Source organism: Dipodomys spectabilis, unplaced genomic scaffold, assembly GCF_019054845.1.
Source record: "Dipodomys spectabilis isolate Male_0828 unplaced genomic scaffold, ASM1905484v1 ptg000018l, whole genome shotgun sequence".
NCBI lineage: Eukaryota > Metazoa > Chordata > Mammalia > Rodentia > Heteromyidae > Dipodomys > Dipodomys spectabilis.
In genome coordinates this window covers 17,554,469-17,567,610 of record NW_024870695.1, presented here as the reverse complement: position 1 = coordinate 17,567,610, position 13,142 = coordinate 17,554,469, and the positions used below count along the sequence as shown (strand labels likewise).

The 13,142-nt window shown below is 42.9% G+C and overlaps 1 protein-coding gene across 1 annotated transcript in view; it reads left to right on the top strand.

The window, feature by feature from the left end:
* Ca10 (carbonic anhydrase 10) overlaps positions 1 to 2,169 on the top strand; it is a 454,098-nt gene extending 451,929 nt beyond the window's left edge. The window contains exon 9 of the mRNA XM_042674000.1: positions 2,031 to 2,169. Coding sequence (XP_042529934.1) covers positions 2,031 to 2,053 — 23 coding nt within the window. The 3' untranslated portion in view covers positions 2,054 to 2,169. The remainder of the gene's footprint in view (positions 1 to 2,030) is intronic.
* Positions 2,170 to 13,142: the final 10,973 nt, after the last annotated feature.

The window sequence follows — 13,142 nt, the reverse complement described above, 5'->3', positions numbered from 1 at the left end:
AGGTTAGCACTCTGCCACTTGAGCTGTAGCACCACTTTCAGCTATTTCTGAGTAATTTATTAGAGATTTTAAAAAGTCTCACAGAATTTCCTGCTAGGGCTGGCTTCAAACTATAATCCTCAGATCTCCACCTCATGAGTAGCTAGGATTACAGCCGTGAGCTACCAGCGTCCAGCAAGGCAGCCTTTTTTATAGTTACATTAGAGCCCAGAAAGACTAGTTTCTCCAAGGTTATATATTAGAACAGAATAACAAGAAGCATTAGCTCTTTTGATTGCATCTCTTAGACAGTAAGCAAGTTTCTTGGGTGCCAGGCAATTTGATTCAATCAGGACTGGGAAGATGTGTCTTTATCCAGTGCTGTGTCCTTCCAAGTGATTGCTATTCCTACTAGTGAAGGTGACTTTTGCCTCCTGTGCCCCTCTAGTCAACATCCGGCCCTCTCTCTCTTCCCTTTTGTGCACCAACTAAGTATGTGTCAATTGCTGTCATAGGCTCTCGGTGTAGAAAAGGATAGGAAGGCAGGACAGAGACTCCGAGATGATCTGGACTGGAAGTCAGGACACTTGAGATGAAGACCTTGCTCTAACAAGCCATGCAAATTTAGGACAGATATCCCACTAGACCTGGCCTCTTCCTGACAGTTCCATGCTGGTCTGCTTCAGAGCTTGAGGGACAAATAAGGGGCTGGATGGGGAGGCCCTTTGTAGCCACAACGTACTCCCCATACAAGGACTGTGGCTATCATCAGAAAGCTTTTAGAACCCGACACCAGTGGCTGTAATCCTAGCTACTCAGGAGGCTGAGTCCCAGGATCATGGTTCAAAGCCAGCCTGGGCAGGAAAGTCCATGAGACTCTTATCTCCAATTAAACACCAGAAAACTGGAAGTGTCTCTGTAGCTCAAAGTGGTAGCTAGCTTTTAACAAAATAGGTCAGAAACAGTGCCCAGGCCCGGAGTTCAAGCCCCACAACCAACAAGAAAAAGAAAGAAAGAAGGAAAAAAGTGAAGGAAGGAAGGAAAGAAGAAAGAAAGAAAAGAAAGAAAGAAAGAACAAACAAAAGAAAGAAAGAAAGAATAGAAGGAAGGAAGGAGGAGCAAGAAAGAAAAACTTTTAGAAGCAGTTACTACTTCCACCACTTCCCCCTTGTTCCATTACTTTGCTCTCACTCACCAAGTTCCCAAGCTACAGATTTCTTGCTCTGGAGTTAGTAATAGGAGTAGCAGTAGTAGTGGTAGCAGCAGTGGTAGTAGTTGTTCATTGACCCTTCTCTTTATTCCCACATATATCTATTGGGTATCTACTATATGCCAGGCTCTTAGAGATGGTAATGCAGAGGTGATGAAGGCAGATAAAGCCCTGACCATACAGCGCTTACAATCTACACCAAGAATCAGACACTATTCTGCAAAGGGGCAGTGAACAAATATGTCAAGCTTTGTAGGTCAAATAGCCTCTGCCTTTAATGATGCTATAGGAAATCAGCCATAGATGATAAGCAAGTTTATGGGTATGGTTGTACTTCAATAAGACTTTCAGGTAACCTGTTGGGTTTGGGAGACTGGGGTGAAGTGTTCTACCCACCTCCCCTGATCTAGACCTGGGCCACCTACTAGAACTTTCTGTCTAGTAGATATTTCTATTATCCAATACACTAGCTATTAGCTCTGTGGCTCCTATAGCTAACCAATACACAGCAAGCCACTAGCTATGGAATGCTTGAAGTGAGGCTAGTTTGATGATTCAAGCAAAATTTTAACTTTAATTCATTTAGAGTTCATGGTAGTATTATGTGACTAATTGCTACCATAATGGAAAATGGGCCTAGAGGTTATGGAGAAGGGGAAATGTATTTGAAATGCAAATACATAATAATCAAGTATTACAGAATAACCCCTTCCTCTTTGGAATAAGTCCCCAAAATCCTATATACACCTTGATTTAGTTATGCTTTGATGTTTTTGTGTATGTGTGTTTATGTATGTGTATGTGTGGTTTTGTTTGTCTCTCTCTCTCTCTCTCTTTTCAGTGAATGAATGGCTCCTCAAGTAGGGAACTAAGCCAAGAAGAATCCCACCTCAGTGAAATGCTACAACTGTGAATTGACGTAACCTAGAAAGAACCCCCCTTCTTTCTTCTCTGTCCTTCCTTCCCCCACGCTCATTCACTCTTTGGATTGGTCCCTTCTTCATGAAGAGTCTACAAAACCATGGCAGAGGAATGAATGCATCTCTTAAACACATGCCCAAACAACAACAGCAACAGCAGCACACACACACACACACACACACACACACACACACACACACACACCCTTATGATGAAAGAAGTCAAGTTTCAGAAACAGAAGGTTCATTCCTAAGCGGTCTTACAAAATAATAATAATAACCAGTCAACCTGATTAAAATTTTGATACTGTTTCCTGAACTAACAAATCTACCCAATGAGACTTTTCAATGAGACTTTGTACATACAAAATTCTTCTGAAAAGAGAAGGAGAAAGAGGAGGAAACACAGCTCTGAAAACATCTATCAGAATGCATCAGGTCATCTTCGGTTGTGTCCTAGGATCTTTTGAGGATGCTGGCATAGGACAAAATTGACCATGGACACTTATTTCTAGATTATGATTCTTCTGTTTACTCAACAATTGAAAAAAAAACAAGGACCGACATCAAAGAGCTACCCATTGTATATATTTCACCGCAGACTATAAAGAAATGGAATTATTTCCCTCTTTGTCACATATCTGTAGTAGGATTTGCCAAGATCAGAATTGATCCATTTGCTGTTTCTTGTTTTCCAAAGGTCAGACATTGTGTTGGGTTATTGTTAACAGCTCCAATAAATGTGTTTAACGAGTTAATTTCATTTTGCTGGCTCAGGTCTGTTCTCCTTCCTTCCAGGCTGAGCCCTGGCACCATGCAACTATCTTCTTTGATCTTGTGTGTTTCTGCATTCTCCATATTTTGTTCATTTGTAGCCAGTTCTACTGAGTTTGTGGCAAACAGGAATGCATTTGCTAAGCAAGTATAACTTTTAATTCCACTCCATGGCTTGATCATTCATTATGAGGTGAGCTTTCAGCCTGACGTAGCAGGCCACATTCCTTGCGTCTCAAGACTGACATTCCCCCACCCTCCCCAGCCCGCCCCACCCCACCCTGTGATGCTCCCTGAAGGAATGCACTCTGCCTTGTAAATTCCTGGGAAAAGGGGTGTCTTTTTCTCTCCAGGTGCAGACAGATCTCACAAAGTACAAACGAATGCCTTTCTTTTCTTGTTTCTAATGGTCACTCACTGTGTTTGGTTACTGTCAAAAAAAAAAAAAAAGAAAGAAATCAATAAATGTGTTTAACAAGTTACTCAGTACCCCTGTCTGAGTTTATTGGGAAGAAGGATGCTCCCTGCTGAAGTCCCTGAGCCCTGCTGGGTCCACAAGCAATTGCATCCAGTAAGCTGGTCAGGCAAAGCTGCTAGAACAAACAGCCTGACTGGCTGGTCCCAGAGCCAGGTAATTAATACCCTGTTGAGAAAACATATAGGCTGAGCTGCTGGAAGGAAGACTTGGATGTTCGTTCGGTGGCCAAATTAAAAATAACTTGCATCTCTCCTTTCTGTCCCAATCTCCACCAAGAAGGGAAACGTAGACATGCAGAGCCTGTGCCAATGAGAATATTCACACTGGAAATCTACCAAGCCACAAGGTACTCCCAGGACGAAAACTTCAAACACAATCCAAAATAATACCCTTCACTGAATTTTCTTTTTCACGGTTTTCATCAGGGTGGGTCACAGCATAACCTTAGCCATGAGGTCATCTAGAGGCATTCTAAGCAATTGTATTTTTTTCCAGAAAAATTGTATTTTTTCCAGAAAGAAGAATGTGAATAGCAAATCAGCCTCATGACTTGAACATGCCTACTATGCAGCTCTGAGCAGGTTACATCTCTGCACGTGAGGGTTCTCTAAATGGTACTTAAAGAGCACTTGTTCACCTACTACTAGAAGTCTAGCCTATGGTATCTCCCTTCCCAGGAAAGACTTAGCATCAGCCACAGTGGGGACACTACATTAAGCTCAACAAGAGCACCAGGTACTTAGTAAACAGAAAGAAAAGAAAAACATAACTGCCTAAAGTATGTGGAGGAAGGAGTGGAGAAGAAGACAGGGTGGTCTGGGTTCCAAAGCCCTGTTCTTGTGTCCAGCTTCCTCTGCACCTTTGGGTAAGTGGACTTCCCTCCCTGAGGCTGAATCCTTACCTACAAACAATTTGGCCAAGACAGCCTTCCATGGCCTTTCCACGCTATCATCCCCCAAATGTGTCTCTCATTCAGGCTCTTCAGTTCATGGGGGAAATGCAGGCAATCATCCTTGGGATCCGTGGGCATGGGCAGAATTTCATCATGGCCCAGAAGAATTCAAATCAGAGTGAACTGGTCCCCGCCTTGTATCTGTTTTCCAGGCCAGTCTTTTTCTGCACCTACTGTGTTTCCCCAACTAGACAATGGTATGATAGGCATAACCACATGGGAGTAGTAAAAAGTAGTTAGATTAGTACCTCTCAACAACAACAACAACAATAATAATAAAGTGCTGAAATCCCTGGGATTTGGCATGGTGAAGACTTTTAGGAACAAAAAGGGCTCTGGAAGGGGAAGGCTCTATGTCTGCAGTGGGTGTCCATGAACTAGTTTGCTGTGTAAACTCCAGACTGACACCGTCATCCTTTCCACCCTGGGAGGAGATCTCCAAAATGCTCAGGAAACTCATTGAGTCACATCCTCTGGGGTATGCTAGAAGAAGATAAACATGCCTTCAAGATAACCATGGGGAAAATTAAATGGAAAAAGAAAACCCAGTGTAGAAACCCATAACTCCTTCTGAGGACCACGTGTGTAGTTTCTGAACCTTGTTCCTATCTCTCTGGGTAGCGGTTTGCTTTCCATGATGATGTCAGAACAGCCACAGCCGGCTGTGTAGAATGTGTCTGGAGTCCAGAGCAGGACAGTGAGAAGATGTCAGGGAATCTAGATGCCACAGGCATCATCTGTCACAGCCCAGGCCAGCTAGATATCAAGCTGGCGTGATGATGACAATGTAGTAAACATGCACCAACAACCCAAGAGTGGATCCTTGCTGCTGGAGCCCAGAAAGCAGAGAGAGCTCTTGAGAGGGTCCCAATTCCTCTGTCCTAGAAAGTCTAAGGAGTGGCTTGCATACCCTGATCGCCTAGCAGACTGAACATAGAGAGGGGGGAAAAATCTGCCAAGGACCAGCCAGGAAAATCTTGACAAAACTCACCCCAGGTTTGCACATGTCTTGTGACCTGAGACCTGTGTTAAACAGATGGCAAAAGTCCTCTCCTTTCACTCACTCACTCCTGCTGGTCTGTCCTTGTGCAAAATGCGGAACTGGCTTCTTAAGGAAGGAAGTGACTGGCTCAGGGTCACACAGCTCCTACATGTTTGGAAGGCCAGATCCAACTCTTACAGATGGTTCCTGAAGTATGGCTCCAACCATCACAGCCTCTCACGAGCTGATGAATATGCAACTGATCCACTGAGGGTGAAGTCTAGCACCAGTGTTTCAACAAACCCCAAGTGGCTCTGGTACACACTCCAGTGTGAAACCACTGTAAGTCAAACATTTATTCCTACTAACTCCCGCCTTGGGGGTTCTCAGACTTTGGCATAGGTTAGAATCTCCTTAGCTCACACCCTCCAAGCAAATGGAATAGATGCTATTTGGCCTTAAAGAAAGGAAAGAGATCTCTTTCCTTTCTTTAAGGCCAAATAGCATTCCATTGTATGTCTATGCCATGTACATTATCCATTCTTCTGTCAATAGACAGGGATTTTTTTTTCTCCTTATCTTTGCTATTGTGGATAATGCTCCAATGAATGTCAGAGTGTAGGTATCTTTTCATGGTCATGATTGCAATTCTTTGGGGTGTATACCTAGAGATGGGAGAGAGCTGGATCATAGAGTAGTTTTCATTTTTCATTTTTCATGTAGCTACCATAGTAGCTACAGTAATTTGCATTCTCACCAATAGTGTGCAAGGGTTTCCCTTCTCCACATCATTGCCAACATTTTATCTTTTGTTTTCTCCACCATTGTAATTCTAACAAATTCAAGGTGATACTTGCATAGCTTCAATTTGCATTTCCCTTTGAAACATGTGTCACATGCCTGCTTGTCATTTGCATGCTGTTCTCTTTGGAGACATAACTTCCTATTTTACTTGCACTGTTTTGGTTTTGCTAATGGGTTGTAGAAGTGCTACACAAAATGATTCAGATATAGAAGAACAAACTCACCCCAATCCCACTTACGTTAGGATTTAACACCGCCAAATGAAGCACAGTCAAGATCACACAGTTTGTGAGTGCTACAACCGGAAAGCTAGAGCAAAGGTTAGATTAGTTGCTACCCTTCTGATGCTCGAGAAGCCACAGGTGAACATTCTGTTGATGATAACAGAATGGAAAGATTCTTCCCTTTGGGTCCCTAGGCACTTAGTCCTATTCTTTACAGTGGAGCTGTGGTCTGAATGCCTTCCCCATACAACCCACACCACACCCCACCATCCATACATTGAAATTCTAAGCTTCAAGGTGATCATAATAGGAAATGAGGCCTGTGGGGTGTGGTTAGGTCATGGTGGTGGAACCTCGGAGATAGGATTAACGCCAGTATAGAGCAAGCTTATGGGAGACACTTCTCAGCCCTTCTACCGTTGAAGACACAACAGGAAGACATAATCTATAAACTAAAAGCAATGGGTCTCACCAGAATTGTTAGAAATAAAGTTCCATCATTTGTAAAGTATCGGCTTATTGATACTTTGTTATAACAACCCAACCGGACTATGGCATGACTGAAGGTACAGAAATTTGTCACAGGTCCCCAGCATCAGACAAGTTAAATTAGGTTCTCTGACTATGAATCCAGGTCATCCATGGAGAATTTTTGAAGCCACAGATAATTTACTTTGCCATCTACAGTGTTATCTGCCCATTAGAATCCCTTGAGGTGCTTGTTCTGATTATTATTGCTAATTTTCAAACTTCCCCTGGTTACTCTGATACCTATCATTGTCCACACAGATATAGATGCAAAAGATATAGATATAGATGCATAGGCTACTGACTCTCAGAAAGACGATCACCAAGAATGGCAGAATAGAAAGCTGAGAAGATAAAAAAGAACAATACTCCCAGGTTGGTAGTTGCTAACCCAGGAATCCACTGAGCTATGCTAGTCGGACTCTTGCATTGATGAGGATACTCAGAGCTGCCAGCCAGTTGAATCCAAAGATAACGAATGGTTACATTCAGCAAGAATTCAGAGGACAAAACTAGAGCCAAACTGACACTATGCCCACGCCCTCATACGAGTGAGTGGAAGCCTTACCCCCACATCAGACAACAAGATAAGACAGTTCTGCCTCCTGGTCTTAAGAGGTCTCACAAGTGAAATGGATAAAATTATTTATTTTCTCATAGCCAAACAGACTATGAAAAACAAAAGTAGAAAGAAAAAAAAGGTGCAGAAAAAGCTTAGAGAAAGTGTTAGACAAATTCTAGGCAGTGCTACTAGAAGGCTAGTAAATGCTTCTGTGTCCATGAATGCAAATGCAATGGAGGGGGGTGAGGAGTAATACCACGAGGACCCTGCAGCAACAGGCTTTGTCCTCCAAGAACTTAGTGGAAAAGCCTTGACAGACTTTAGATAGACTTCCCCCATACACATGTTAGAAATAAAAACTCAAGTTTGTTGCATCTGAAGAAATACTTTTGAGAGCTGGGAATTGGGGAATGGGAAGGAAAGACTATCTAGCAAATTGTAGAAGGGACAAACTGATCCCAGTAGAGATTTCTAAGAGGGAGAGAGGAAATAAAAAAAAAGCTACCCAGTGAAAGCTCACTGAAGTTGGTAAAAGGACCATGTATGGTCAGGTGAATCGATAAGGAGCTGGGATTCCGGAGAGGAAGCAGCCTACAGGGACCGCAGAGAGGCTGTGTTCCAAAATGGCACAAAACCCCATGCTACTGAGCTTGCCCGAGATACCAGCCAGCAATTACCGCCAAGAGTTCTGCCGGGCCCCTTCAGAGCCAAGTCCCCGACACACATTTCCTTTCATTCATTTCGCCTGCTGGACACTGAAGACTTAGCACTTACTTGATCAGGTACAGTAGCGGGGAGAAACCAAAGAGTAAGTTGTGGTTCCTCCCCTAACGAAGCTTCAAATCCGATGGGAGGTGATGGTGAGTGAGCCTGGAACTCAGACTATCATCTATATGACTTAGACCGTTTCGGTCACAGTTATTTTGAAACTGCCTGAGAAGTTGGCTGAGTATGATGGCACAATCTTGCACATTGCATAAAACTGCCCAGCTGAGAGGATGACTGAAGATATCTTTTTGCAATTCATTAGCCTCCAGGGAATGAATAGGTTCTTGTAATTCACACAGACATTGCTTCTGTGCGCTGAGGCCCAGAAAGCAACAACTTTAAGAATGATAGGCAATTCCAAAATAAAGAACAAGGCCTTGATTGAAAAGCTTGGTGGGGAGCCTTGGTATAGGAAAAGGAATTTGAATGAGGCCTGCCAGGTGGCAGGATCAGAATAGGTGGGAGGAAATATGCCATTCCAGACAGGCAGAAGAGCTGGGGCTGAGAGCTGCAGCTACAGTGAGCCCAGCAGGTGCACTAGTATGATGAAAATGCACTAGCTTAGCACAGCTCAGATAAAAGTAGACTAAGGGGAAACTAGCTGAACTTGAAAACAGGAGGCTAAGGACAAGAGGTCTAGTGTGTAAAGTGGGATCATAGCAAAGCAAAATTAGTGCAAAGAGGATGTGTGTTTAAAGCAATTCACAATTATGCCTCCTAAATTAAAGAGGAGGAGGAGGAGGAAGAGGAGGAGAAGGAAGAGGAGGAGGAGGAGGAGGAGGAGGAACTCCTCACCCTTTGCAAGCAAACGTCATGAGAACTATCTGATACATGGGATTTTAGAGGAGTGGTCTTAGTATAGTAGAGTAGGAAGCGATTGTAAGTCCTGCAGAAAGATGACACAGTCCCTGGGGTCTAGGAACATGTGCAGGTCATAGATCCAGGAGGTCTATGGAGTGGAGGATTCTTTACTCACTGTCAAGATCTTTAGATCCTTACTGGAGGGGAAGGAAGACATGCAAAGCTAAGATCTATACCTGGTTGGTGCCTTCTTCCTGTCTTGGAGAGCCTGATCTTTCCAATTCCCCAGACTCCCTGTGCTAAAGGAGTAGCCCAGTTGCTCAGTGCCCTTGCCCAGAAAGACACTTCAGCCAACAGCCACTCCAGGAAATAGATGAGAGATCTTAAAAAAAAAAAAAAGTTGGGGAGGAGGGGCATTGGTGAGGTAGTTAAAAAGAGATTCCAAGAAGGAAGTGTTGGGAACAGAGGAAACAGTGATTCCTGGTATATGTATTCATCATCACAATCCTCCTTAGATGATAGTTACTTTTATTACATACTCCATTTTACACAAGGGGTCTCTGAAGGACAAAAGACTCAAGGTTGTTCCACTGAGAGGTAAAGAAGAAGACAGCCTCGTGTCATCAGAAAGATGTTGATGATACACACAGCAGAGATGAATTAAAATAAGTAACCAGCACGTGTGAAAGGAATTAAAGCTGGCCATAGTGCCATGTCTGTAATCCCAGCACGAGGGAAGCGGAGACAAAAGGATCAAGAGGTTGAGGCCAGAGACCCTGACTCATAAAAACCAAATTATGGAGACATAGCTTAGCAGTAGAGCACTTACTTAGCATATGCAAAAGGAAGGATTCAAAGCAGGCATTCCAACAATTATGGTATGAGTGTGTTTACAATATCTTTGTTCATAATAGCCAAAAGGGGGAAAGAGCCCAAAGACTCCTGAAGAAAATAGCTAAATGAAATGTGGTATGTGTGCACAAGGGGCTATGGTTTGGTCAGAGAAAGGAATGACCTGCTGATACATGCTGTGGCATGGATGTTCACATAGGTGAACATCACACTAAGGAAAGACGCTAGACACAAAAGCCTGCAAAGTGTCTTACTTCTGATCTGCCAAGTAGCCATGACAAATAAAGCTGTAGTGACAGAACATGAGTGGGTGGTTACCAGAGGTGAGTTAAGGAGAACTGAGCAACTGCTTAACCAGTACAAGATTTTCCTTTGGGGATCATAAAAGTGTTTTGGAAACACTTGGTGGTGGTTGAAAAAAAACTGTGAACATAACTACATTCCACTGATGCACACACTTGAAAATGGCCAATTCTAAGTGATATGAACTTTTCCCCTCAAGTTAAAAGCTCAAGATGGGAAAGGCTGCTTGTGACGACACCTGCTTGGAGAAGGAGGACATACAGGGAGGCCTGGGGCTTGTATAGTCGACCTTTAGCTTGTGGATCATGACCTTGCACAAACATAACTTTATTGCAGCACTTAACTGGTGAGGAAACAGGAAACTGTATCTACCAGTCATTGAGAACCTTCCACCCTCCAGGCCTTGTGCTAAGAATTTCATCAACCCAGCATTCCAAGAATGCTATAAGATGATAGATAGGTGATAGATAGATAGATAGATAGATAGATAGATAGATAGATAGATAGATAGATGACAAATGGATAGATGACAGCTGATATAGAGATAGATTGATAGATGAAAGGAAGGAAGGAAAGAAGGAAGGAAGGAAGGAAGGAAAGAAAGAAGGAAGGAAGGAAGAAAGGAAAGAAAGAGGGGCTGGGAAGGTGGCTCAGTGGTAGAGCACTTGCCTTGCATGCATGAGGCCCTGGGTTTGATTCCTCAGCACCACATAAGCAGAAAAGGCCCCAAGTGGTGCTGTGGCTCAAGTGGTAGAGCGCTAGCCTTGAGCTGAAGAGCTGAGGGACAGTGCCCAGGCCCAGAGTTCAAGTCCCACAACTGAGAAAGAAAGAAAGAAGGAAGGGAGGAAGGAAGGAAGGAAGGAAGGAAGGAAGGAAGGAAGGAAGGAAGGAAGGAAGGAAGGAAGGAAGGAAGGAAGGAAGGAAGGAAGGAAGGAAGGAAGGAAAAGAAAGATGACTGATAGGTAGATAGAAAGATAGATGACAGATAGATAACATATAGATAATACATAAATTGATAGATACATAGATTGATAGAGATGACAGATATATAAATAATAGATATATAGATGGCAGACAGACAGATAATGCAGAGAGCTAGAGATAGAAATGATATATGTATCTGTTGTCCCCAAAGACAGTGAGCTAAACATATATTCAGAGAGTATAACTAATAACCTACTCTTAGTAAGTGGCCAAATCAGAATTCAAAGCCAGGTCTCCTGGACTATTCAATCCTATACCTTACAATCCTTCCCCTTCTGTCCCTGAAACTCCAGAGTCCCCTCTCCTATTGGGATGACTCTGGGAACTGTAGATTCTCTACTGTAGATATTTAGCAGCACTTGCACCCCAGATTTAAGTCTTTGGGGGCATAAAAGAAGCAAGCTCATGTTCCCACCAGGAGGGTGCACTGGATCCCTGCCATACAGCCGAAGGAATTGAGAGTGCACCGCTTCTAGTTTTCCTTCCCTACAAGAGAGGGGGACACAGAGTAGTCACTGGAGTTCAGAGCAATTGTTTCTTCCAGACAATTAAAACAACTGTCAAACTATTGAGGCTGTCTTCAGGACTCTGGTTACTAAACAACTCCAAAGGAGGCTTGCATAATAAAAACCCAAGCCAATTATAGTGAAAAACTGAACATCAGAAAGAACCCAGACTTCTTCCCGATGTGCCTAAAGTGTGGAAATAACTAAGGATCTGTCAAACATCCACATGCAGCTCCGGATGAAAAGTGGATAATGAATCTTTTCAAGAGAAAACTAGGTATGGACAAGAGAAAGTGATAGAAACAGCCCAGATCTAGGAGATCAGACCTCTCAATTGTCACTCAAATGATAGGCAACCTAGGCTTTCTAGAAAAGCTGGCATTGGAGAGAATCAATGATAACAAGGAAATCTTAATGGGGCAGCAGGAGTTAATGAAATGGAAATCTGGTGGCCCCAGAGGAAAGCTCAGGAAGGAGCTGGTACTACTGTCTCAGTCCCTCTCTCCACCCCCCCCCCCGCCCCCGTCTCAGTCCCTCCCCACCCCAAAATATCCATACTACACTTGAGATCACCACAAATCTACTTGGACTGTCCTTGAGGGCATTCTGGAAAAAATGATGACTTTAGGAGTCATAAATTAAAGTCATAGATTGATATTCATAGTTCTTCAATCTATGACAAAAATATCTAGTAGAAGCAAAGTAGATAAATCCTTAATCTGGGTGGAGAAAGTTGTCAAAATTAGGAATTTATATCCACTTGTCCTACCCAAGATGGGTTTAGGCCCAGCCTTGGTTCTCTAACTTTGAAATGAGAGTGGGTTCTTTGGAAAACAGAACAGGAATACTTCTGGAAGTTCTGGTTAGAGACTGCGTACTTTCTGAGAGACTTTCAATTATCTGGGGAAGAAAAGGTTAAAAAAGACTGGGCTGTAACTGTGGGTTCCTGTCCCAGGGTTTCATCTTTCTAGTAAGTAAAGGAGAATGGCACTCCTCTAAGAGTTTCAGTTGTCTCATGTAAAAGGATGCGATATATTCTGCTCTCTTTCTAATTTATTTTAATGAAGAACACACACATGCACATTCCACACAATGCTTGGTAAAGTTTTGAATTCTGACATCTCATTTATTCTAGGTCTTTTCTGTGGAGCAGATCATGTTCTTTTTCACATTATGTAATTCTTTACATGACATTTTGAAAATCTTTCTTTTATGGTTTGATGGGGGAGGGGGCTCCTGTCTTCCATCCAGATTATTAGTGTCTTGATAGCTTCCCCCACTGTGCAACAAAGTTATTTAATTGATTTGAACCACAGTATCCTCTAGGTTATTATAGTAAATACTATCTCTCTCTTCTCATAATTGTTGAACAATAAATAATATCTCACTCTCATGATGGTGGAGAAGACTGAATGAACAACAGGTATAAAACTGTCTAGCATTTTTTAAAAAAAATAGTAAACCAGGCACTGGTGGCTCACGCCTGTAATCCTAGCTACTCAGGAGGCTGAGATA